This window comes from Myotis yumanensis, unplaced genomic scaffold, assembly GCF_028538775.1.
Source record: "Myotis yumanensis isolate MYYU_CA2020_CCGP unplaced genomic scaffold, mMyoYum1.0.hap1 SCAF_2, whole genome shotgun sequence".
Lineage (NCBI taxonomy): Eukaryota > Metazoa > Chordata > Mammalia > Chiroptera > Vespertilionidae > Myotis > Myotis yumanensis.
This window is the reverse complement of record NW_027223753.1, coordinates 82833003-82860656: the sequence shown is the minus strand read 5'-3', so window position 1 is coordinate 82860656 and position 27654 is coordinate 82833003. Positions and strand designations below refer to the sequence as shown.

At 40.6% G+C, this 27654-nt stretch overlaps 1 protein-coding gene across 1 annotated transcript in view; it reads right to left on the bottom strand.

The window, feature by feature from the left end:
• The window catches only part of RANBP9 (RAN binding protein 9), a 109041-nt gene that overhangs the window by 4112 nt on the left and 77275 nt on the right, over nucleotides 1–27654 (bottom strand). The window contains exons 6-13 of the mRNA XM_070405702.1: nucleotides 22715–22899; nucleotides 19725–19837; nucleotides 18237–18345; nucleotides 16125–16315; nucleotides 12955–13099; nucleotides 9381–9502; nucleotides 7481–7632; nucleotides 233–344 (exon numbers count right to left, since the gene is read on the bottom strand). Coding sequence (XP_070261803.1) covers nucleotides 233–344; nucleotides 7481–7632; nucleotides 9381–9502; nucleotides 12955–13099; nucleotides 16125–16315; nucleotides 18237–18345; nucleotides 19725–19837; nucleotides 22715–22899 — 1129 coding nt within the window. The remainder of the gene's footprint in view (nucleotides 1–232; nucleotides 345–7480; nucleotides 7633–9380; nucleotides 9503–12954; nucleotides 13100–16124; nucleotides 16316–18236; nucleotides 18346–19724; nucleotides 19838–22714; nucleotides 22900–27654) is intronic.

Sequence of the window (27654 nt, the reverse complement as noted above, 5' to 3'; positions counted from 1 at the left end):
GAGTTTGACATAAAAAGGATGCATCCCAATGTACTGTTTTTAGTCCATTTGAATCCATTTAATCTGGAACTAAAATAATGGAGGAAGGTTACTATATTCTAATGTAATCTTAATTTTAAAATGTAGAAAACCTTTCCCTTATGATTTTATTAAAATATAAAATGCCAACACAAATAACCACCTCAAACATTCAAAGTATCTAGTTGGAGTTGTGCTTTTTAGCTTTACTTACCTAATATTGCACTGTTAAGAGCCGAGCATACAGGTTCTCTCTGAATTGGATCAAGCTGATTTCCAACAGGGCTGTTCCAAGGATCTGAATAAGCTAGTAAACTGAATGCATCCTGTTGAAAACAGCAATTTGGTTTTTAGTTCAAATAGTTCAACTACTATGCTCAACACGGTTACAAATTGAGACACTAGATGCGGCTTTAAGGCACTAGACTACTGTGACATTTAAACCCATTTACTAGATTATGAACCAAAGCCTAATTTTTCGTTCTTTTTGTAAATACATTCTCATTATCTTCCCCCTATCTCTACAATACATACAGAGCAGGAACAAATACTAAAAATTGAAAGAACGAATTCCTGTGAAATAGGCTAATACTGGTTAAGTTAAAGAGGAAGACAAAACATTCAGATACTTTATAATTTATTACCACTGATATGAATTTGACATAAAAAGGATAGGGCCCACCTTTATCCAACCATCTTCAAGCCACCCCTCCTCCCCCTAAAGTAGCTGACACATCATAGTCTTTTCAAATGACTTTTTTTAATGGGAGGCACACACACAGTGGTTTCAGACATTGACATCAATCACCAGCCTGCATCATTAGTGTAGCCTTTAGCAATTAACGACCTAAGTATCAGTTTCATCATTTGTGTAATGGGGATTATAAGAGATCATATTTCACAATGAGCTAAATGAAATTAGCAATGTTGGTTCATTCTAAACTTTCAATAAATGATGTATTATTATTTTGCCAAAGGGAATACCCTAATCTGGAGTAATATTATAATATAGGTACAGATATAGTTATAATTAGATACAGGGCACCTTCCCAATTCAGAACACATACATGGAGAGGTGCTGAGGAAATTGTAAATCAGTGAATTCAGTAACAACTTTCAAAATGCTGACTCTGGAAGTGTGGAAGACTGAGATTCCCAAAGATGATTATCTCCTAGGTACAGCTCCAGCATTCCTCTCAGTATCTTATTAGTGTTCTGAGAGAGTAGAGGTGGGGGAAAGGCTTCCTGGTCAACTGTATTCTTACCCTTTCTCATCCAAACTGGCCTATATATTGTGGAAATAAGGGAAGAATTGTCCATAAAGCAAAGCTGTGCCATCAGTCCACAGCTACCAGACAGGGAATACGTCCGTCTCTAAACAAACATGTGGGTCCCCACTGTCGTTATTGCTAAGTATTTCACATCAGACTTCTCACCCCGATTATTATAATGAAAGTTCTCTGAAGATTAAAAAAATTATACTGTTTTGAATCCCCTATAGTTACTGATAGGTGCTTGATATAGGGAAGAAGCTTCACACACCTGCTGATCACAAGACCTGCTTTTTAAGGTATTTTATGCATCCCACAAAGCTACTTAGGTTGTATTTCCTGAATGCCCCCAATCCTAATTTATTGATGGAAAGAATATTAATAGTCTATATCCTATAAAGCTAACTCTAATCAACCACATTACTTCTAAAGACTGAGCTTTGCTCAAGCCTTAATTTACCCCACAACTATCTAATGAGGTACCATCCCCAAATAAATTTTTAAAAGATATTCTAAAGAATTGTCCAGGGAATAATTGGTACATAAAAATTTTAAGCACAAAACTATCCTCTTGGGTCTATATATGCGGACATGCTACCAAAAAGGTGAAATGTCTCAAATCTCAAATCAAGACCATTTTTCTGTTTACACCTTCTAGTATTTAAAACAAAAACACAATGATAATGATGGTAGTAACTTATTATGCACTGTTTTAAGCACTGTTTTAAGCACTAATGTGGATCATCTTATTTAATCCTCACAAAATCCTTATGAGGTGGATACTATAATGTTCATCATACAGGGATGCAAATTGAGGCAGTAAGAAGTTAAGATCACACAGCTAGTACTTGCTGTATGTACTTCTTTTAGTAAGAGAAGTCCCTTTTAATTTTCAATATAAATTTTAAGAGGAAAAAAGTCCAAAATTCTGCCCTATTGTTTTCAGTACAATTCAAACAAATATTTATTGGACACAGCAGCCAGATAACTGAGGATACACGGATCACCGGGACCTTGTCACCGTTTCAAGGACTCACATAGTTTTGTGGAAAAAACAGACACATAAATAACATAGCATATTGCTTATTAACGTACAGTGTATTGTGTCACATGTTGTAATCATAGAAATAGGTGCAAGCTACATGGACACAGGCTGAGCGAAAGGAGAAAAAGGCATGGTTGGAACCATGGGTAAGGGGTTAAATCCTAAATTGCCTCTGAAAACACTAAAAAGCTTGAATTTTTTTTTTTGGCTAATAAGGCAATGGAGTTTTAAATACAGGAGTGGTATAGATTAGACTTGATTATAGAAGAATCACACAGCAACACTATGTAACAGTTTAGAAGTAGAGTGAAGCTGCAATCAAGAAAACTAACAAAACCTTAAAAAATAAAAAGGTTAACAGCATCAACTTCCCAGTAGTAAATACCTAGCACCATATCTTCCTTTACAAAGGGAATGAAATCAACAAAGCAGCTTCAATGTTTAAAATCCTGCTATATGCTGAACCGGTTTGGCTCAGTGGATAGAGCGTCGGCCTGCAGACTCAAGGGTCCCGGGTTTGATTCCGGTCAAGGGCATGTACCTTGGTTGCGGGCACATCCCCACTGGGGGACGCGCAGGAGGCAGCTGATCGATCTCTCTCATCGATGTTTCTAACTCTCTATCCCTCTCCCTTCTTCTCTGTAAAAAAATCAGTAAAATATATTGGAAAAAAAATCCTGCTATAAAACTTAATTGGTGATGGTAACCAAAGACATCATGGGTTACTTTTTATTTTAAAAACTAGAGGCCTGGTGTACAAAAATGTGTGCACTGGCGGGGGAGGGATAGTGGGGGGGGGGGGGGGGTGTCCCTCAGCCCCACGTGTGCCCTCTCACAGTCTGGGACCCATTGGGAGATAACTACCTGCTGGCTTAGGCCCGCTCCCCGGGTGGCAGATGGCAGGCCCGATCCCTCAGTGCCTGCCCCGCCTCCCCGGGTCACGCACACGGCAGGGCCGATCCGGGGGTTGGGGCGCCGCCCCGAGTCAGGTCGCACACGGATGCCCATCGCCCTGGGTCACAGATAGCAGGCCTGGATGGTGGCAGGGCAGGCGGGATGGTGCTGTCCCACCCCACCGCCCTGGGTCGCAAATAGCAGGCCCAGATGGCAGCGGGGCAGTCAGGATGGCACTGTCCCTCCCTGCCTGTAGTATGCAAATTAGCCGCCATCTTTGTTGGCGGTTAATTTGCATATTGCGCTGATTAGCCAATGGCATGCGTAGCGAAGGTACGGTCAATTACCATGTTTGTCTATTATTAGATAGGATATTACCTCAGTGAGAACAATTTCAGAGGGAAATGTGATTTCATTTAGGTAGGTTTCTGAAGCTACTAATATTTGCCTTAAAATCTGTAGCAGTTTATAAATAGAGTGAGTCTAAATGGCTCTACTGCTTCAATTACTGAAGTAAAAGTCCTGCTAGCTGGGGCTGCTCATGCACATTCGACTCTCCACACTGCCTATAGCAGTGCCTGGCCACACTGCGTAAGTTCAATAAATAGCTGCTGACCAAAGTCAGGTAGTTCCCAGGGAGCCTCTGGCAGGCTTAGACAGGTATGGAACAAAAAGACAGCAGGGAAAGAGGAAAGGAAGACTGACAAAACTAGAAAAAAGGTCAAGGGAAACTGGACTGCTGCAGGGACTCCCTACCATTTTACCACAGGTGGGCTGCAATGTGCCGGTTACTCCACAACTGAGGGAAGCAAATATTGTACATGTGCACCTTATCATAAAGCATTTTAGGTGATCTTACCTTTGACTTTACCCAAACCATTCTTTCCATATATATGTATGTGATTCAGCAGTTTATACAAAACCAGAAAAATAAAAAATACCCCCTACATCACATGTAATCTGAAGTGAAGAATAAAAAGGAATAAAGTCTAAATATTTTCAACTATGGCAAAAACCTTTATTCTTCACACTGCTTCAAATCCTTCAGCCTTGTTCTTTAGGTACTTATAAGATTACTCACTCGTTCCTATCTGGGTCAAGAAAAGTTTGGGGCATGGGAAAGCAGCTCAGAACATAAAGGAAGTCTTTAAAAGCAGTTGGCATTTGCTTAAAAGTCAAGAGATGCAAAATCAAAGCCATCTACATTCTTTAGATGAAGATGAATTACACTTTCACATAATTCAATATATAATTAAGGAATATCTTTGAGATTAGGCCATGTAATGCCATTTTCTGAGCTTCATGCAAATTGGAACCAAGGACAGTTAGCTGATTGAGTGGAATCTTAAATTTTCAAAGGCACTGCAGAAATCACACATTCCTTCATCATGTTCAATTAGCATAAAGTTTTAGCAAGAAAACAGATGACCTGCTCTAAAAAATGTCTATGAATTCTTAGGATCATCTCATATTCCCAAATATCCACTCAAACAACAGTTCTTAACGTGTAGTCCAGGGACACGGGTCCAAGGCCCTCTCAGAAGGTTTTGTGAAGTCAAAACTATTTTCATAGTAACACTGAAAGACTACTTTTATCTTTCTCCTTCTCTCACAACTATATAGTGGAGGTAAGTATGAGAATCCAGCTCATCTTGATTAAAACTAACATTAAAGACTTGTGAAAATGTAAAGCAATCCTATGCTTCTCATTTATTCCCCATGTTGGGGAAGATAGTTTTTTTTCCACAAAAATATTTAATTAATGGATTTACTGTTATTTCTAATGACTTGTTTTTAGTTTTAGTTCTAATTTCTAGTGTAGTGAAATCAATAAACTCTTTGAGAATCTTTAATAGTTTCTTAAGGTGTCTAGACACCAAAAAGGTTGAGAACCTCAGTATCTAGCAAAATAATTTCCTAAATGGATGACTTTAGCTATCTTAAAATCAACTTAAGAAAGGCCAAGAAATAAGTTTCTTCTTGCCACTCTTGATATGAGAAAAGGTTCTATGAAGTTGACAGTGATGAAAATACCCAATCTTGAAAAATCAGTTATACTTTTCAAATGAATTCAATCTCAATTGAATAAACATCCATTGAATACCTAGGTTTTATATGCATAAGATATATTTAAAAGGGGAGGAGTTAAGGAAAGGCCTAGCCTGACCTCAAAGAACTCATTATCTTATAGGGCAAATGTGGACAGCTATTTTCCTAATAGTATATGAATGTCTGATATGACTTTTTAAACAAAAAATAACTGCCCATGTGGCTCAGTGGTTGAGAGTTAGGAGGTCATGGTTTGGTTCCTAGTCAAGGCACCTGCTCGGGTTGCAGGCTCAATCCCCAGGGGGGCATGAAGGAGGCAGCCAATCAGTGATTCTCTCTCATCACTGATGTTTCTCTCTCCCTTCCTCTCTGAAATCAATAAAAATTATTTTAAAAAGGATGAATGTTTAAAAATAAAAACAGCTTAAATCACATAATCCACCAATTTTCTTTTAAACTTTTTCTTTAAGAGCTGATGATCACTATTAGAGTAGCAGTTTGCTATCCAGTAGATGAAGTACTATGTATAGTGACTACACCTCTCTTCCCACCTCAGATACTGAAAATACAAGACTGCATACCTTTAACTGGAGATGTATATAGGTGTTTCCTTAACCCATCCTAGATCAAGCAGATATGTAGGTGCATGATTTTTGCTAACTTTATGCCATATTCAGTGCTACTGGGTGTTGCTACTGGTGCACCGACTCTCAGTTTGAGTCAGGAAGGGAAGTCAGGGGCCTTGCCCTTTGCTACTACGTACATTACACCCAAGCAGCACAACATGAATCTCTCCTTGGTTTTTTGAACTTTCAAAAATTCAGGAGAAAATGTTTATAACTTAGCATCTTTGAGCCCAACCTGATACCACTGTAATAACCTGGTTATTAATAATTAGAAAGAAGCAAAGAGAAGGTTAGATAATGTAGGCATGCCATTTGCACAGCTTTGCCAGGAAGCTGCAGCTTAACGCTCTCCAGGTCTGAGTGACGTGGGAAGGTACTTGTCTGTCAATCACACCGGGGAACACGCCATAGATCAGAACAGGCATGGTCACTGCAAGTGTGGGAAGATTTGATATTCATTAGACTCCTAAACAAAGGAATTTCTCCCTTTGTTTGGCTCTGTTGGCCCTCCTGCTCTCTTAGCACTCTTGTTGCAGGGGCATGCTCCCCTGCATTCTCCCACAAGGCCCACACAATGGACTAATGGGTTACAATCAGTCTGATGCACTGTTGGACTCAACTCCACCATGGAACAGAAACTTTGGACACTGGTTTTGCTTCTAGCTCTGCCGAACCCCCAGCTGCATATTTTCCAAGACTGGTTTAAGGGAAATGGGACTTTGCAAACCAAGGGATATAACAACACACAAATAAACCTTTCAATATATCTCATTCTCCCGTGAGTCTTAGGAAATTATTTTTCTCAAGATATCCTAAGAACCCCACTCCCACTAGCAACGGAGAAATTCCACCCGTGCAATTCTCTGATAACAAACCTAACACAGGATTAAAAATATATATACAATGGCTAGGTTAATGTTTCATAGACTTACAGGGCTGGTAGGACTTTTTCGAGTCTGAAAGAAGCTTTTAAAGGAATAACATCTCCACAGCTAATTACAATCCTGACTTAAAGTAGGAGAAAACTCCAACTTCAAATGATACACAAAATTGTGCCTAACTTACTAAATTGTTTAAATTGTATCCATCTTACTAGCTATCATAAATGTTAACTAGAAAAGACCTGAAAATGTATTAACTAGATGACCCAAAATCCTTCACCAATCATCATCAAAATGAAAACCGTGTACATATTAGACTTTCAATTTGCTACAACTCTGAGCAATGTTTACTAAAATAAAAATATCTCAAATTTACAGTTTTATCAGCATACTCACATTTTTCCTAACTTTGCCAATTTTATAGCTGAGAAAAGACCAAGAAAAGTAAGTTGACAAAGTGCACACAATGCTGACAGGTTGCACAATTGGGGATTGAGTCTATACTTTTTACTTGAACTCCAGTGCTATTTCCAGTAGAGCAGAACTGCCCAAGCACATACAACACTTTCACTCTCAAATAGGAAGCCAGGGGGGAGTTCATGTGCAACAAGAATTTCTAGCTCTATTCTGTGTGTTACAAAACTACAATTTAGTTCCTTTGATGCATTTATATTTTACAGGGGAAAACAAATGTACCTTCAGCATTTTTTTATTTGCTGTGTTCTTGCCACATTCTCTCCTCAGCTGTTCACTCATTGCTTGTAGCTCTCTTCCAAAGTGAATCATTCTTTCTATGGCAGCTTGACTTCCTCCACACAACTGGCGTCTTAACTGACTTGAATCAACTTCTGTAACCAAAACAAGTATTTTACTACCTCACTGAATGAAGTGCAATGGAGAAATGAACATAAATTGTTTATAACATTTTATATGTTTAATTTAGTAACTATTACCTAATGTTTTTCTCTAAATATGCAGATTTATTTAATTTAATATGAAACTTTGCAGTTAAAAGGTATGTTTTATCTAGGTCTCAAGAGTCTAGGATCCAATATCTAGCATGCAGTTGAAAGTCAGGTGACAACCTTTCTCAGTGTTAGGATGTACCTATATGTCAAGGGAAATTTTATAAAAAGTTAAGCACAATTCTCTAAAACTACAATAAGCAACATTAAGAAAAAAAGAAAAAGTTAGTAACTGCCTGTCAGGCTACTTTAACTGCCATAGAATAGAGGCAGAATTAAATGATTCCTGGATGCTAAGAGAGGCTAAATAATTCCAATAAAAACATTACGCTCAGAAGAATACTACTTTTAGAAAATAATTTTAGGGTATATATTTTGGTTGACAATAATGATTAACAATGTAACCATTTAAATTACTAATAATACATGTAATCACAAATGATTATGATGATATGTAATAAGCACTTTGTTCTATTAGCTTTTCACAGATTAGCTCATTTAATTGTCACAATGATCTATGAAGCAGTTATTATAATATCCATTTTACAGATGAAGAAACTGAGACACAGAGCTCTTAAGTAACTTGTCCAACGTTACACAGCTAGTAAGTGGCAGTTGCAGAATTTGAATCCAGGTAATTTGGCTGTATAACTCTTGTTCTTAATCACTATGCTCAAATTACTCTTTGAATTTTTAAGTTGCTGATTATCTGATAAAATAAAACTAGGCTGCCTTTTTAGTCATACTCCTTGCTTGAAAAAAGGATTTCTACAGTAGAATACATAATCCCCAACAACAAGGTAGTTGTATAAATAATAAAATAATAACTACATTTTTAAAGTAGTTTCTTATATATACCCATAACAATTTGAAAAAATACCTTTTAACCTCAAAATACTAAGAAGTCTAATGTTGGCCATGGAATTCTGACAAAGAAGAATTTATAAGCTTTAATAATGTTCACTTTCCAACTGATGGGAAAGTTTGCTGGTTTAACTTTACAATGCAGTTTACTACACAAGTTGTCAAGAAAGTAAAATTAAGGATGACGTTTAATTTAGGGGAAAGAGGAGGTGGAGTCACACTTAAGTACCTACTAAGTGCCAGGCACTGAACTATGAATAGTCACATATATTCACATTAAATGAATTTAAGAAATTCTGTTTGATTAGAATTTAAAAAAGCATCTCTACCCATTTGGCCTTTATTGGCTACAGCAAAATGAGTATAAAACCTTTCTATATCTCCAACCTTAAATATCCTCTAAAGCAGCGGTCACCAATCTTTCGGACCTCATGGACCGCCAGTGGTCCATGGACCACTGCTTGGCGACTGCTGCTCTAAAGGATATTTAACACTAAGTTGGTACCGCTGCACTAATGACAGTGCTAACAGCGAAGAAAACTCTGTAGCATTTAACCTCAGAAAGTAGTATAAAGTAACTCTGCTCTGTCTAGCAACCCACTCTCACAAGAAAGTTTAAGAGAAGTAATGTGTATTATCAAATCCAATGGCACATACATCTATCTTTAAATTTGATTTATGCTCATCAGCTGTAAATCAGTACGAGTAAAAACATAACCTTGTAGTCATCATTTTTTATTAAAAATGTAAGAAATATCACTGCAGACCCATTTCGGTGTCACAATCTTCCATTTCGTGGTCATGTTTAGAGCTACCATTTAGGAAACCATTGGATGAAGTTTCTCCAACTCCATTGGAGTAGTGATCTGTTTCCATGTCTACATCATTACTGAAAATGAAAAAACAAACCTAATTTTAGAAATCGCATACTTGCAGCTTAGTTTAAAATAAATTACTACTCAACTACATAGCCTACTTATAAAAATGATTTCATAAGACAAAAGCAATCTTCAAAGTAGGTATTTAGTTAAGTCTTGAATATATTCAAAGCCAAATATGTAGCTGACTTTTAACAAAGTTGTACTCCTGGAGATAAGGGAAATAAAGTACACATACTAAAAGTATTGCCAAATCTTAATTTTAAAATGTTGATTTGGATATTTAGGGTGTTTTCAATTTTCACTCATTTTACATTTACAGAATAACTATGTGCCAATAACTACATTTGGACATAATATAGTAGTCAATGTAGGACCTTCAGATTCATCGACACAGGAAGCAACAAAAAATACCTAATCTTTAAGAATCGCCTATGATGATCTAGATAACGATTACACAGCCCAAAAGGAAACACTTGATGAAAATTTAGGAAATATTTAAATAAAAATGACCTTTTCTATTAAAAAAGCAAGGGATATTCATTTCTTAGAAAAACCAAGAACATTGAATGCAGATGAACAAAAAGCATTCTACGTATAATGCCACCAGAGATGGTTAACACCTTGCATGACTCGTGTGTGTGGTTTAAGTACCGTGTGTGTGTGGGTGGGTATGTGCACACTTCTATCAGTAAAATCTATTTGGTGAAAAGACAGAGATCGATAAAGAAGGTGGCAACTGCCTTAGAACTCCATGAGTCAGAAAAGCTTTGTATTATATTGGTGACCTTTGAGAGTTGTTAATTAACATTAAAAACAATGTTTAGTAGAAATCCTTAAGAACATAGCTTTTGGTGATCTTAATGATATACTAAACCACTTTTTAAGAAAACAATTCAATATACTATTTGAGAGGGATTCTTTCATTTAATACACATTCAAGAGCTCCTGAGCCAAGTTCTTCATGTTCCATGTTAGGTGCTAACGATATAATGAAACTGCCTCTGCCTTGTAGGAGCAAACTACCTGTTAAAAGCTAATAAAGTTATTGTATTGCAAAGGACTATTACTATGATAAAAGTTAATCACAAGGAGTGACACATGTGGAGGGGATATAAATCAAGGCAAAAATCCTGGAAGAAGTAACGTTAACTAGAACAGACATTAGCATGGAGAGGAGACTTTCAAATAGAGGGAAGTATAATGGAAAAAGCACAAGTCTGGAAGTCACAAATCCTGGGAAGTCGTCTCAGTTCTGCAACTTACCAGCTACTAATTATTGACCTTAAAAAAAGCCCACATATTTACTTTTTTGGTATTCAGCTCTACATCTGTAAAATGGTTTTCATAGTTAATACCATTTTTGCCTACTACACAATACTGTTGCAAGGAAAGCCATTACCAACTATAAAATAACTGTTACTGTTGAACAGTTTAAGGGGATTTAAAAGCTTATTTTCTTATACTGAACACAAGGGAGAATGCTGTGTCATCAACACCTTATGTTACATTTCCTTTCCTGAACTCAGGTAATAATAGGTCCCTTTAGCAACTTCCTGCCATGAGGATAGTATTTAAGAGAAAAACTCACCAACTGATTGCAAAAAATGGCAGAATGCTCTATTAATGATAAAGTACTAAAATCTTACCCTTTAAAATTCCCATACATAATTTTTACTACTAAATATTCTAATTTTGTTTTTACTATGTCATCTCTACTGTCAAAGACGACCCTGACCTCCTCAGCAAAAGATAGTTACTTTTTCTACTGTTCTCATATGACTTCTGTGGACCTCCATTATAGCCTGTACCACACACCATTACTTCAGTAAATTTTGGTCACTTCTGAAGGATAACATGGAGACTATGATAAATTGCCAAATTTGCAAATACAGATTTTTACATATATTCCTTTTTCTGGAGTCATATTTCCATTAAGATTCCTTGCTAAAAGTTAGGTTCTCTCTCCTTTGATAAAATCTGCACTGATGAACAATTTCCCCAAAATGTAGTGAGACCAATCAATTCATGTTATAAGACTAAACCAACATCAAATTGTAAAATCTATCCATTATTTTTTGTTATTTTTAAAATTAATTTTAGAGTGTGAGGAAGGGAGAGGGGGTGGAGAGAAAGAGAGAGGGAGAGAGAGAGAGAGAGAGAAACATCGATTAGTTGCCTCCTGTACACAATCCAACTGGGGACTGAACCCACAACCTGGACATGTGCTCAGACCAGGAATCAAATCAGCAACCTTTCAGTGCACAGGATAATGCTCAACCAACTGAGACACACCAGCCATGGTCATTATAATTATTTTTAAAATGTTATAACATGAGTTCTAAACCAAATTAAGATTCAAATGCTAGATGATTTGGGCAGGCTAAATTCATAGGATTTTGCTTTCACAACACTAGTACTGAATTCAGGTGATTACATTTCAGGAACTTTTAAAAGATTTCATGAACATTAAACCTGAGTATACTATGACATACTAGAGGCCCAGTGCACGGCATTCGTGCATTGGGAGGAGGGGGAAAAATGACACACACCTCAGCCCTCAGCCCTTTCACAGTCCAGGAGCCCTTGGGGGATGTCTGGCTGCGGCTTAGGCCTGCTCCTGCCAGGAGCGCACTGACCACCAGGGGACAGTTCCTGCATTGAGCATCTGCCCCCTCCCCCCCACGCCGTGGTCAGTGTGAGCCATAGCGACCAGTTGTTCTGCCATTCAGTTGATTTGCATATTACCCTTTTATTATATAGGATAGTCATCTTTTCTCTCAAAGCTCTTCCTGCCTAGCAAAATGGCTGACATCCAACGGTCCTTAATACTCTCCTCATGCTCTATGTTCTATATCAGTGGTTGCCAACCTTTTGGACCTCACGGACCACCAGTGGTCTGTGGACCATCAGTTGGCAATCACTGTTATAATGACTTAACCACATCTGCTATAATCAAGCTACATAAAGATAGGCTCTTAAATAAGAGTTTTTATAAAATTAGTTAATTGAAAGTCACTAAACATTCCACATACATTTACAGCAAAAAAATATACATAGAGAGAAAAAATAGTTGTAAACGTGTCATTTGTTAATACTAGAGGTTAAATATAATACTTTGATATAACTTGGAAACATAACAAATGGCATGTGTGTGATCATCTATATAGGACTGTGATGGCAGGAAAAGTAGACTGCAGAGCCCTGCATTTGTCCTTATAACCTCACTATAAGGGCAAGGGAATGGAGAGTAATAAGAAGGAACAAAGGAAAGAGCCTATGAGCATACTGAGAGATTGAAAAGCTTTGGGAAACTTATTTTCTAACCTTTTTTTCTCTAAGGGATTGGGAATTCCTAGACCTCCATTATAGGGCATACAACTCAAATTTTCCAAATTATTAAACATGATAACACCTGAATTAGGCTGCTTATAGTAACGTAAAAGCTAGAGAAATCACTTACCTGGTGAAGTTATTAATTTGCTGTGATCTTGACATGTTTATACTGTTCAGTTCTGGTACATTCAAATTAGTTGACTGGTGTTTACTATGGCAATATGATTGATGTGCTTTATTTGATATTACACCATTACTACAATTTTCAAAACCTGGAAAAAAGGGAAAAGATAGATCATGAAAATAAAAACAAACATTAATTTATTATTAGGTTGTAAATAATATACCCATATTTTGACTTTTGTATTTAAAATATAGGACTATTTAAATCAATGGACTATTTAAATGGTAAACAGTTAACTTCTTTGAAAAGATATATGTACACTTAATTGTGAGCTATAATTATCATCTCCTCTAACATTTATTGAAGGCTTCATTATGGATCAATCCCCCATAAGGGCAGTGTTATCATCACCCTCATTTTATTAAGGCTAAGAATTTGTCCAAGTCTGAAGTGACTATATATGATATTCAAGAGGGGAAGCAGCTAAGGATATAAACATGAGAATCATCTGCACTGTACAGGATAGTGATATAAAAAGAGAGCTCTATGCTGATTGAGAAAAAGCAAAGTTGTTACTCTATGAAAGGAAAGGAAAGAGCACTTGACTTGTTTTATAAAGTTAAATGTACTGAGGAAGATAACACCATGGGAAAAACAGAATGAAAGAGACAAGCAAAGAAGGAAGACTAAGGAGGATTAGAAATAAACTTGTAGAAATCATCATAAGAGAAACCAAGATGGCGGCATAGGTTAACGCCGGAGTTTGCTGCCTCGAACAACCACTTCAAAAATACAACTAAAAGACGGAACGGACATCATCCAGAACCACAGGAAGGCTGGCTGAATGGAAGTTCTACAACTAGGAGGAACCGAGAATCAGAGGAGGCGCAGTGCTGAAGTAAAATACTAAGGTGCGGAGTGCGCGCGGCACGGGCTGGTGGCTGAGGGCGTGGTTGTCTGTTTCAATCCGGAGGGAGCCTCAGACTCTGAGCTCCAGATCCAGGCGAGTCTCTAGGGACCCAGACTCAAACGGGAGAAGCAGGACTGTCTGGCTACGGTCTCTCCGAGGTTTGCAGCTGTTGCTGTGACAGAGAGGCAGAGCCCCTGGGGACGGACTGAGAGCAGCCATAACTGCTCCCTCCTCCGCCCTGTTGATCCCCTGGGACCCGCCCCGCCCAAGCCCTGCACAGAGGCATTTGCCGGATAGCCTCAGGCAAAGGCTAGATTACACCTCCCTAGAGGACACAAGTTCTTCCACTGCAGACACAGCTGATTATCACAGCCAGTCGGCCTGGAGGTCAAATCCCTCTAGTATTAACTATAACAATCAAGGCTTAACTACAACAAGACTGCGCACAAAGACCACGAGGGGGTGTACCAAGAAAGCGTAAAAAATGCAGAGACAAAGAAACAGGACAAAACTATCAAGGGAGGATATTGAGTTCAGAACCACACTTTTGATGTCTCTCAAGAGGCTTCTAGAGTCTGTCGATAAACTTGGTGAGATGTACAGGAAATCTAATGAGACCTTCGATGGTATGATAAAGGACCATCTAGAAAGTAAGCATACACTGACTGAAATAAAGAATATTATACAGACTCCCAACAGCAGACCAGAGGAGCGCAAGAATCAAGTCAAAGATTTGAAATGTGAGGAAGCGAGAAACACCCAACCAGAAAAGCAAAATGAAAAAAGAACCCAAAAATACGAAGATAGTGTAAGGAGCCTCTGGGACAGCTTCAAACGTACCAACATCAGAATTATAGGGGTACCAGAAGATGAGAGAGAGCAAGATATTGAAAACCTATTTGAAGAAATAATGACAGAAAACTTCCCCCACCTGGTGAAAGAAATAGACTTCCAAGTCCAGGAAGCGCAGAGAACCCCAAACAAAAGGAATCCAAAGAGGACCACACCAAGACACATCATCATTAAAATGCCAAGAGCAAAAGACAAAGAGAGAATCTTAAAAGCAGCAAGAGAAAGAAACTCGGTTACCTACAAGGGAATACCCATATGACTGTCAGCTGATTTCTCAACAGAAACTTTGCAGGCCAGAAGGGAATGGCAAGAAATATTCAAAGTGATGAATGCCAAGAACCTACAACCAAGATTACTTTATCCAGCAAAGCTATCATTCCGAATTGAAGGTCAGATAAAGAGCTTCACAGATAAGGAAAAGCTAAAGGAGTTCATCACCACCAAACCAGTATTATACGAAATGCTGAAAGGTATCCTTTAAGAAGAGGAAGAAGAAAAAGGTAAAGATACAAATTGTGAACAACAAACATACATCTATCAACAAGTGAATCTAAGAATCAAGTGAATAAATAACCTGATGTACAGAATGAACTGGTGATTATAATGAATCAGGGACATAGAAAGGGAACGGACTGACTATTCTTGGGGGGAAAAGGGTGTGGGAGATTGGGGAAGAGACTGGACAAAAATCGTGCACCTATGGATGAACACAGTGGGTGGGGAGTGAGGGCGGAGGGTGGGGTGGGAGCTGGAAGGAGGGGAGTTATGAGGGAAAAAAGAGGAACAAATGTAATAATCTGAACAATAAAGATTTAATTAAAAATATAAAAAAAATAAAAAAAGAAATCATCATAAAAGCTAAGAAAGGAGAGAATTCTAATCAAGAGAATACCAAAAGCCTTGGAGAATAAGGCTGGTGAGCAAACAAACAAACAAAAACACAACAAAAACAGGAGGCGGGGGGTTAGTGGTGGGGAACAGGAGAAAATGAACTGGTCTTGGTTGAGAAAGAATAAGATAGATAGCAGGCAGCCCAGCTAGATTTGGTGATTAGCAGCATAAGACATCACAGACACATCACCCCCTTTAAATTTAAACTTCATTAAAACATATAATTATGTTTTCATTACCAAATATTTATTATTTAATTTCTAGAGACAACTCGAACATTAGCATTTGTTTATGAAGATCTGCTATAATAACTTATTTTCAGAAATAGCTCAAGTTACTTCCTGGTACTAAAAACACAGGCATCTGATCCACATATAGTTTTTCTTCCAGACTATCTTGAGACCAAGTATACACATGTGTAAAACTGCTACAGAAGTGTCTAGATTTTTTAAAATTTTATTGTGATTAAAAAATATAAAGGGCAAAAACATAAAGATAATATCATAAGATTGAATCTCACCAGAAAAATGTGCAGCACTTCCTTTGCCTGATGCTAAACTGTGGATATTCATTCCATGGCTGGGGCTCATACTTGGACTACTAAAAGGTCGAGGGCTAACAGGATAACTGTCTTGAGATTTTGGACTTCGGCCTCCCAAACACCGTACTTCACTATCCGTACCATTCACCATTTCTATAAATTGACGCACTCTAAAAAAAGAAAAAACATTTACTTGGATAATCTTCAAAGAGCCATTTATTTAATAGCAACAGATTTCTGAAAGGAGACATTTTAATAACTTGTACTTATCAATAACTTTGGCCTTAAGATAGTATGCTAAAAGCACTAAGTATGATTTTATATACTACTAGTGGCCCGGTGCACGAAATTCATGCACATTAAAAGGGAATTAATTAGAGGAAATATTTTAATCAGCTTCACCTCAGCGCTGGGCGGGGACACAGGTAGGCAGCATCACATTCCAGGTCGGGGACACAGGCAAGCAGGGTCATGTCCCTGGCCAGGGACACAGGCAGGCAGCTTCACCTAAGCGCTGGGCGGGGACGCACGCAGGCAGCGTGATGGTAGCGCTGGGCAGGCCTGTGCGTGCCTCCGCTGGGAGCGGAAGTCCCTGCCCACCAGCTCCTGCCTGCACATGCCTCCATTGGAAGCGGCCTCCGCCTCCAAGGCAGCGTGACGTTAGTACTGGGCAGGCCTGAGCGCACCTCCGCTGGGGGCGGAAGTCCCCACCCGTTGCCGCCCATAGTATGTGTGCATGCAGCCTGTTGAACCGTTGCAACTGCGACACCGTTAGGACCAATTAGCATATTACCTCTTTATATATCTATATATCTATATTTATCTATCTATCTATATATAGATATAGATATAGATATAGATACTGGTTAGAATATTTTTTAATTTTCCAGAAAAATAGACTATATGCAAAAGCTGTATGTCCTTTAATCAAGATTTACTAAGAAAATGAAAGTTTATCTGTAGCTATAATAAAATCAAAATGGACTACCATTTTAGCCCCCAAATAATTTAATCAAAATAATATTTGCACTTGGTAGCAAATGAAATCGTATATAAGAACACGATGGGCCAAAACCGGTTTGGCTCAGTGGATAGAGCGTTGGCCTGCGGACTGAAGGGCCCCAGGTTCGATTCCGGTCAAGGGCATGTACCTGGGTTGCGGGCACATCCCCAGTGGGAGATGTGCAGGAGGCAGCTGATCGATGTTTCTCTCTCATCGATGTTTCTAACTCTCTATCTCTCTCCCTTCCTCTCTGTAAAAAATCAATAAAATATATTAAAAAAAAAAAAAAAAGAAAAAAAGAACACGATGGAATTCCAACAGATATTTCATCACCCCTATTAATAGCAGCATTATTCACAATACCCAACTATGGGAACAACTCAAATATGTAAGATGGATGAGTGAATAAACAAAATGTGGTATATGAATACAATGGAGTAACATTCAGCCTGCAAAAGGAAGGAAATTCTGACAGAGCTACAACACAGATGAACTTTGAGGACGTTATGCTAAGGGAAATAATCCAGTTAAATATTTCATAATTCCATTTATATGAGGTACACAGGGTAGTCAAATTCAAATTCAGAAAACAGAATGTTAGTTGTCAGGAAGTAGGGAGAGGAGAAATGGAGAGTTAATGTTTAATGGGTACCAAGTTTTAGTTAGAAAGGTTCTGGAGATGAACAGTTAGCACTGATTACAAAACAATGTGATGGACTTAATACTACTGAACTATACATGTAAAAATGGCATTTTTTTGTTATGCATATTTATCACAATTTTTAAAAATGCCACAGACTAACTATGAGGTACTTTGCAGAAGGAAAAATAGATTCCCATCTTCTAAGTAAGATTTTCACATTTGGAAACACAGAGATAGAATGACAGAAGACCAAACAAAAGATGCCATCTGTTTATACTCCTCAACACAAGTATTTTTGTAACCTGTTATTTAAACGTGCTCTATTACAAAACTTTATGTCAATATTTGAAAGAAGGTTAAACAAAAATTAAAACATGGAAATTATTTTGGTTACATATAACACACATATATAATAAATATAACATATTTTATTAAACAAACTCACTTCAATGTGAAAAGAAGATTAGGATTTCTTTCAAGTAAACTTGGGTATAACTGTTGTGTTGTTTCAATGGCTTCTCCCATTCTTCCTGCTAACACCAATTTCTGAATTCCTATTTAGAGAAAAAGAGCAAAAGATTAATTTTTTAAAGAATAGAAACACTATCATATAAGTAATATAGGAAAAACACCTGTTAATCAATACTGAAATAATAAAAACTAAAGTAAAAAAGATGGCCCTGGCTAGTGTGGCTCCGTTGGTTGGGTGTCGTCCTGTGCACTAAAAGGTTGCCAGTGTGATTCCCAGTCAGGGCACACACAGGGTTTTGGCTCAATCTCTGGTAGGGGGCATGGAAGAGGCAGTCCATTGATGTTTTGCTTTTACATCCATGTCTCTCTCTCCCCTACCCCCCCATCCCTCGCTCTCTAAAAAAATCAAATAAAAAAACCTTTAAAAAAAAAGATGGCTATTTTTATGGCATACATGGTGTGGTGATGGGTTCATGCACATATAGTAATCTCCAAACTTATCAAATTACATTCACTAAATACGTACAGCTTTTAATATGTCAACCATACCTCAATAAAGTGGTTTTTAAAAAGACCATAGGAAAGTCAAAGAAGTAATACTCAAAATGTCTTATCAAATATGATAACCTTTTAATTTTATATCTTTATTGTTGAAAGTAATTATGATAACCTTTTGAAGCAATACTAAAAGAATGCTAGACGTAGTAAGATCTGAATTCAACAGACACTCATTAAGCATTTCTTGTGTCAGGTATTTGTTATATTAGATGATGAGGACACAAAGAATTTGTGATCATTTCCTGTTCACAAGAGCTTATTATATAGTGAGACAAAGCATACAGTAGCTACAATATAATGTAGTCAGTGATATTATAGCAGTTTGACCTATAAAAAATTTTCTTTTCATTCATCATGATTTTGCCCATGTTTTGTTTTTATGCCTACACTCTAATCACGTTATACCCTTCCTGATGGAGATACCATTTTTATGATGACTAACTACGGTACAGTTATCATGCTGATTTACCTTTGTAAGAACAGGCCCCACTGCTCTGGCTGAAAACACTAGAACCTAAGCAATAAATGCTTAAGATCAAAACTATCTTAAATTTAGATAGCAATTTAAATGCAAAGGTATTTATCTTTCATGTATTACCTCCACTAACATCTAATTATGGGGATACTTTACTAATAAATAAAATCATTTTATTAAATGTTTATTTCCTAGAAGGTCAATAAAACTTTTTTTAAAAAGTGGTACACATTCTTACAAAGTCTCCAAAATTATATCTTTCTACATCCAGAATGCTAGCAAAGTCCTATGTGAATTTTTTTAAAGGTAATCTTAAAAAATATCAATAAAAATAAATTTCAGAGGCATCAATTTTAAAATTTATAAAAATCAACATAACCAAACCTATAATCTGAAAACAAGTGTGAGCCATGCACCATAAGTCCTTACTTTGTCTATTCTTAATGGAAGCTAATTCTTCTAGAACGGTCTGGTCTGTAGATCTGGCAAAGGCCTCTGCTGTGGCACAGTACCCATGGTGAACTAAGTAAGATGAAACCATTCTTAAAAAAAAAAGAAGAAGAAGAAACACAACTTTTAGTCAAGAGAATACATGCTTCATACGACAATTTACATAAACAAGGTCTACTCTGGTGTTACAAAATTAATCTATTCCCTTGAAATAATTAAGGCTTTAATAACCTCAAGTTTAAAGTTCAAAAAATAATTTTGTTCTTTCATGTAGTATTTCCAAAAAGGTAACTGCAAATGCTATGTTGAGACTACTGTCCCTAAAAATAAGTATTATTAGAGAATCAAGGACACCCCATTTTCTCCAGGTCCTTTATGATTGTTTCCTATCCTTATATTCAATCCTACTCACCATAATTCCTGTTTCACATTTATCACAACTTATCCCAGTAAACTGTTGTCATTTTGTAAAATAAAACAAATGTAAAATAACAGATTAACTCCTTGTATTCTGGACTTCAACCCCTTTCTTTATCTGTAAGTTATAGTAGATGGATCACAAGTTGTGAACACAAGAAGTACTAAAGTGAACTTGGATAATCTTCCAGAAAAAAAGTCTATAAAGGTGAAAATACTAATCAGCCTTCTAATCTAAATCAATTAGTATGGCTGTGCACCAGGAGATTAATTATTCAAATGTGATTTATATGTAAGTGACACTCTTCCAAAGAACAGGTTTATTTTGAATAAGCCATCAAGTGGCCAAAACATGTATTTACATTTAACCACAAACTTAGAAAAACTGCTGACTAAGCAATATTAACCCAGATAGTCAATAAAGCCAAATATTCAACTTTAAACCCGCCTTCATTTGGACTACTAAAGACCTGCTAGAAAATGGTAGGAAGAAGCAGTGGTTCAGGGAAGGGGGATTGACCAGAGGGTATTTTAAAAAACAGATTTTTCATTTTATTTCATTTAATTCAAATTATTTTAAGAGGCAGAACCTTTGAAAATAAACTTTCCAGGAGGTCATGTGAGTGTCTATTTCGTGAAGAATGGGGTTGGGGTGGGGGCTCTCATAGAACTCTGGCTGTAGGATAAGATGATGATTCCTCTGCTACTATCCTGCCATGATGCTTAGTGGTGACCATTTTTAAAGCATTAAAGGGCAGTGACCCCAGGAAAGCAACTTATCCTAGCTCTAATTCATGGCAACTATGAGAGTCTGGGTCAGGGTTCACTATTCTTTCAACTGCAGGACAAAAGTACTAGTGCAGATTCTGCAATACCTGATGATAATTGCTCTAGTGAAGAAGCATGTTTTCAGAATCATCAAAATATCTTCCAATCATTATCTCCTCCAAAAGGTACACACAAAAACCTTTATTAGATTTTTCAATTTCGGCCTGTTCAAAGCAATTATAAAGACGTTTAAGATGAACTGTGTCAGATTGATGGTATCTGAAAGAATTTGTCATTTTCTTTGGTTATAGTAGTGAAAATGACTATTTAAACTTACTGGTGTTTATTTCATTTTTAAGTTTATACTATTTCAAGCTTTATGAGCTACCATTTAGTACTACTGATATCTGGTGTCATCTTAAGCCTTTCAGTAAAGGTAAGTCTAAAAAGGTGACTGTCATAGGAATTATATTTTCCTGATTTCCATAAAGAAATTCTACTTTTTCATAAAAAGTAAGTTAATAAAACAAATTGAAATTTGTTGGTAAAAAATGAGAGGTTATTCATTTTACAGTACTTTTACTGACTCCCAGTGTGTACTCTGCTGCTGCCCACCCTCCCCTGCTGCTATTAACTGGATCCTAAGTATTTATCCTAAACTTAGTATCCTAACTTCACCTTCACTGTTCCTTGGCTTTATTTCCTTTACCTCCTTTTAAATGTCTAATAATAGCACATACAAGCAAATGGCATTAAAATAATCATAAGATTTTTAAAAATTTCTTAAGCCAGAGGTTATTGGTCAGATTTTTCTATTTAGAATAGGCGCAATTAGAACCTTCCTAAATCTAAATGATAAAAAATATTTAGCAAAAAAGGAATATTAGTAAACAAAAATAGCAGACATTATTCTTACAGAATAACTCATTCACTAGAAAAATGTAGCCAAATCCTGAAAACTGAAATATACATATTAAGTCTGTATTCCAGTATATAAACTTTATCATTATTTTGATGCTTATTCTTATTGGGTAATAATTCTTTTTTCCCCATAAATATTTAAACTACTGAACAACATAGTCAAATTCATGTCAAAAAACATGATCCTGAATTATGCAATCTAAATTATCTTTCTGAATTTATCTTTTGCACTGGCACTACTGTTAGTTGAATCATGTAACCTATGGAAATCATTAAATGCTATTACTAATGCTAGAAAATGAATTACCCTAACCTAAGTGATCTAGTGTCACTTTATTTCTTCCATCAAATTAATAAGTCAGACTAACATATTATTCTGTATGTTCAAATCAAACATTATTTTTAATTGTTCAAATAGAGTGAGTTATTTTTAGAGATTAAAATATTCTTTTGTACCAAAAGAATCACATCCTATATAATAAAAGCCTAATATGCTAAGTGTCCAACTGTTCGACCAGTCACTATGACGTGCACTGACCACCAGGAGGCAGATGCTCTGACCAGTAAATTAGCTTGCTGCTGAGGTCCGCTGATCGGGACTGGGTGAGATGGGCCAGACATGCCCTGGAACCCTCCTGCAGTCCCTCCCCAGTCCCAATAGTGCACAGGTGGGATTCCTTGGCCTGGCCTGCACCTTCTCACAATCCGGGACCCCTTGGAGGATGTCAGAGAACCAGTTTCAGCCCGATCCCCATAGGCCAGACCGAGGGACCCCACCAGTGCATGAATCCATGTACTGGGCCCTCTAGTATTTTATAAAAAAAGTACTTTTGAATAATATCCATTCAAATTTCTTCACTTACTTTTGTATCATGGTCTGCCATTCTCCTTCTCGATCTCCAATAGGAAACCGGTCTATCTGTGCCTGTATTTTGGTTCTCCACTCCCGCATGTAGTCTTCTATATCAAACACAAAAGGATGTTGCCCAAAATTGGCATCAACGACCTCTCCTGGTGTCTGGAGCCCAACAGTGGGATATAAATTTGGCTGTAAGACAACACATTTCGATAAGCATCTCTCCCTTTTATGTTAAAGACATTCATTCTTTCAAATGCTGTCTCTTTAAAATAACAACTACTAATTTTCTTTGCAAATATTTTAAAATATCAATCAAAAACTAGTAGAGGAAGACTAAAAGCAAATACTCTAAAATACAATCTATACCAGATGGAAAAATCTCATTTCTTGTAATCTAATCAGGGAGGGAGGGAGGGAACAAGGAAGAGACAACCTCAGTACTTTTTTATTTGTTCAGAAACCACATGAAAACAAACTTTTAATAATAAATTGCTCTTAAGAATATGTCATATAGGTCCTGGCCAGTGTGGCTCAGTTGGTTGGAATGGGTCTCATACACTGAAAGGTCTTTGTTTCAATTCCGGACCCAGGTCCAGGCCCATGTGAAGGCAACCGATTGTTTCTCTCTCACATTGATGTCTCTCCCCCCACCCCCGTCTCTAAAAAGAAAAAAAGAAATCAATGAATATGACCTTGGGTGAGGATTTAAGAAAAGAAAGTCATATACTAGTTACAGAAGTATAAACACATAACTCAGGTTTATACTTTTATATATGATACTAGAGGCCCGGTGCACAAAAATGTGTGCACTGGCAGGGGAGGGGGAGTCGGGGGGTGTCCCTCAGACCCACTTGTGCCCTCTCACAATCTGGGACCCCTCGGGAGATAACCACCTGCTGGCTTAGGCCCGCTCCCTGGGTGGCAGATGGCAGGCCCGATCCCTCGGTGCCTGCCCCGCCTCCCTGGGTCATACACACGGCAGGGCCGATCCGGGGGTTGGGGCGCCGCCCAGGGTCGTGCACACAGCATGGCTGATCTGGGGGTTGGGGCGCCACCCGGGGTCGGCTTGCACGTGGGATGCCCGGGCTAACCGGCTGATGACTGCTGCCCTGCCTGGATGCCCCGGGTCAGGTCACACACAGGATGCCCGGATGGAGGCCAGGCGGGCTGGCCGATCACTGCTGCACCGCCCGGCCACCCCGGGTTGGTTCGTACACAGAAGCCCGCCGACCCAGGTCGAAGATAGTAGGCTGGGATGGCAGCAGGGCAGGTGGGATGGTGCTGTCCCGCCCCACCGCCCCAGGTCACAAATAGCAGGCCCAGATGGCGGCAGGGCAGGCGGGGTGGCGTTGTCCCAGCCTGCCTGCAGTATGCAAATTAGCCGCCATCTTTGTTGGTGGTTAATTTGCATATCGTGCTGATTAGCCGATGGGAGGCATAGCAAAGGTACGGTCAATTACCATGTTTGTCTATTATTAGATAGGATATGTGATGCATTTCTAGAAATGAATGTGAAAGCTAGTTGCCACAAAAGTACAATCCTAACTAGGCAAGTGCTATTTTAAGTTTATTAATTTCACTTATTTGTCTATTTGGGATGCCTTTATAAAAGGACTAGAAGCCTGGTGCATGAAATCGTAAACTGGTGGGGTCCCTCAGTATGGCCTCCAGGGAATGGGCTGAAACTGCCAGTCTGTCGCTGCCTGCCACTCCTGCCTACTGCTCCTGATCATCCGGGCCCCACTGCGCCTGCCACGGGCTCGCACCAAGTCAGTCCACATTGGGAGAGGCTCACCCCGCCACGGCGGTGCTCACCAGCTGTGAACCCTGTGTCTGGTACCCACTGGTCACCTGAGTGGCACTCCCGCTGTGGGAGCACACTGACCATGAGGAGGCAGCTCCTGCATTTAGCGTCTGACCCCTGGTAGTCAGTTCACGTCATAGCAACAGTCAACCCATCATTTGGTTGTTCAGTTGCTTAGGCTTTTAGATATATACTAGAGGCCCGGTGCACAAAAATTTATGCACTTGGGGGGGGGGGGGGCCCAGCCCGGCCTGTGCCCTCTCGCAGTCTGGGACCCCTCGGGAGATAACGACCTGCTGGCTTAGGCCTGCTCCCGGGTGGCAGAGGGCACACCCAAAACCTGGGTGCAGCCCCTGGTCAGGCTCAGAGCAGGGCCGACTGGGAAGTTGGGGCGCCGACCCTGTCATGCACAGAGCAGGGTGGATTGGGAGGTTGTGATGCCACCCTTAGCCACGCTCAGGGTTGGGGCAACGCCCCCTGTATCACTCAAGGCAGGGTCAATGGGGAGGTTGCAGCGTCACCCCGTCACTCAAAGAGCAGGGCCGATCAGGGGGTTGGGGCGCTGCCCCCTGTCACTCACAGAGCAGGGCTGATCAGGGGGTTGGGGCGCTACCCCTGTCACTCACAGAGCAGGGCCCATCAGGGGGGTTGGGGCTCCGTACCCTGTCACACACAGAGCAGGGTCGATCAGGGGTTTGGGGCACTGCACCCTGTCACACTCAGGGCAGGGCCAATGGGGAGGTTATGGCTCTACCCTGTCACACACAGAGCAAGGCCCATCAAGGGGTTGAGGAGCTCCCCCGTCATGCACAGAGCAGGGCCGATCAGGGGGTTGAGGAGCTCCCCCCTGTCACTCACAGAATAGAGCCGATAGGGGAGTTGGGGCACCGCCCCCTGTCACACACAGAGCAGGGCGGATCAGGGGGTTGGGGCGCTGCACCATGTCACACTCAGGGCAGGGCCAATGGGGAGGTTATGGCTCTACCCTGTCACACACAGAGCAAGGCTCGTGGAGGAGGGTTGGGGCGCCGCACCCTGTCACACACAAAGCAGGGCCGATCAGGGGGTTGGGGCGCCGCCCTCTACCACCCACAGAGCAGGGCCGATCAGGGGGTTGGGGCGCCGCCACTGTCACACTCAGGGCAGGGCTGATGGAGAGGTTATGGCTCTACCCTGTCACACACAGAGCAGGGCCGATCAGGGGGTGGGTATGCCGCACCCTGTCAAACACAGAGCCGTAGGGCAATCAAGGGATTGGGGAGCCCCCCCCCCATCAGGCACAGAGCAGGGCTGATCAGGGGGTTGGGGCGCCTTCCCCTGTCACGAACAGAGCAGGGCAGATAGGGAGGTTGTGGCCCCGCCCCCTGTCACACACAGAGCCGCAGGGCGATCAGGGGGTTTGGGCGCTGCCCCATCACGTTGATCTCTGTGCCGGGAGGCCTTGTGGCTCCACTGATCCGGTGTCGGGAGGCATATTACCCTTTCACCATATAGGATAGAGGCCTGGTGCATGGGTGGGGGGCGGCTGGTTTGCCCTGAAGGGTGTCCTGGATCAGGGTGGGAGTCCCCATTGGGGTGGCCTGGCCAGTCTGGCTGAGGGACTGAGGGCTGTTTTCCAGTTGGCGGGTGACTGAAGCTCCCAACAGCTCCTTTTTTTCTTTTTTTTTTTTTCTATTCTGGGCCAGCTTTAGCTCTGAGGCCTCACTGCTGAAAACACTGATACAATGTTGTGGTCCGGCTGGCTGAAGCCCGGCTGACTGAAAGCCGGTTTCTGGGGTTCCGTTTAGCTTCTATATTTGCTACATAGTTGCTTAGAGTTGCAGCTGAGAGGCCGGCAACTCAGGCGGGGAACGTTGGAGTTCGCCATCACTGGAGCAAGCAAGCCTCCCTGTTCGCTTCAGTGCATGGCTGCCAGCCGCCATCTTGGCTGACAGTTAATTTGCATAAGGATATGCTGATTAGCTAATGGGAAGGGTAGCGGTCGTACGCTAATTACCATTTTTCTCCTTTATTAGTGTAGACTAGAGGCCCGGTGCACAAAATTCGTGCACTGGGGTGTGGGGGTTCCCTCAGCCCAGCCTGCCCCTCTCACAGACCGGGAGCCCTCAGTGGATGTCCTACTGATGGCCACAGTCTGGCAGCAGAGGCTCAGAGCAGGCGTCCCGTGTGTGTGTGTGTGTGTGTGTGTGTATGTGTGTCCCCACTGGGGGTTACCCCCAGCCACATTGGAGGCTCAGAGCAGGCACTGTGTGTGTGTGTGTGTGTGTGTGTGTGTGTGTGTGTGTCTGCTGGGGGCCTGCCCCCAGCCACACCATGGAGGCTTGGATCAGGAGCCCATCTGTGTTGATCTCTCAGGCTCCTGGCCTCCACTGCATGTTGTACTATCCCTTGAGCTATGGCCAGAATGGGGGGGCTGCTTGCAAGCCGGGCTTTCCTGCTCCAGGATCGCCATGGCGACGGGGAAGCAGGCCCAACTTGGAGCTGCCCGCAGGCCGGGCTTGCTCTCCTGCTCCCGGATCCCCATGGCAACTGGGGAGCAGGCCCAGCTGGGGGCTGCCCGCAGGCCGGGCTTTCCTGTTCCCTGATCAGGGGCAGCTGGGGGCTGCCTACAGGCCTCACTTTTCTACTTACCGATTGCCGGATCACCACAGCGACCCAGGGTCCAGCGGCACTTTCCTGCTCTCCAATAGTCATAGGGTCCTGGCTGGGGGCGGCACTTAGCAGTGCAGGGCTTAGGTGGCACGGGGGTCCTGGCTGGGGGCTCAGGTGGCACATAGGGGTCCCAGCTGGGGGCGGGGCTTATGCCCCGCTGCCCAGGGCTGCACATGGGGCCCGGATGGCAGCTCGCACTGCCGCCCTATCTGTAGTATAGGATAGAGGCCTGGTGGGGGCCAGCTGGTTTGCCCTGAAGGGTGTCCCGGATCAGGGTGGGGGTCCCTCTTGGGTGCCTGGCCAGCCTGGGTGAAGGGCTGATGGCTGTTTGCAGGCTGACCACAGCCCCTTCAGGGTGGGGGTCCCCACTGGGGTGCCTGGCCAGTCTGGGCCATTTTCAGGCTGGCGGGTGACTGAAGCTCCCAGCCTCTCCTTTTTTTCTTTTTAATTCTGGGATTTATTTACTTTCTATGGCTATCACTGGAGCT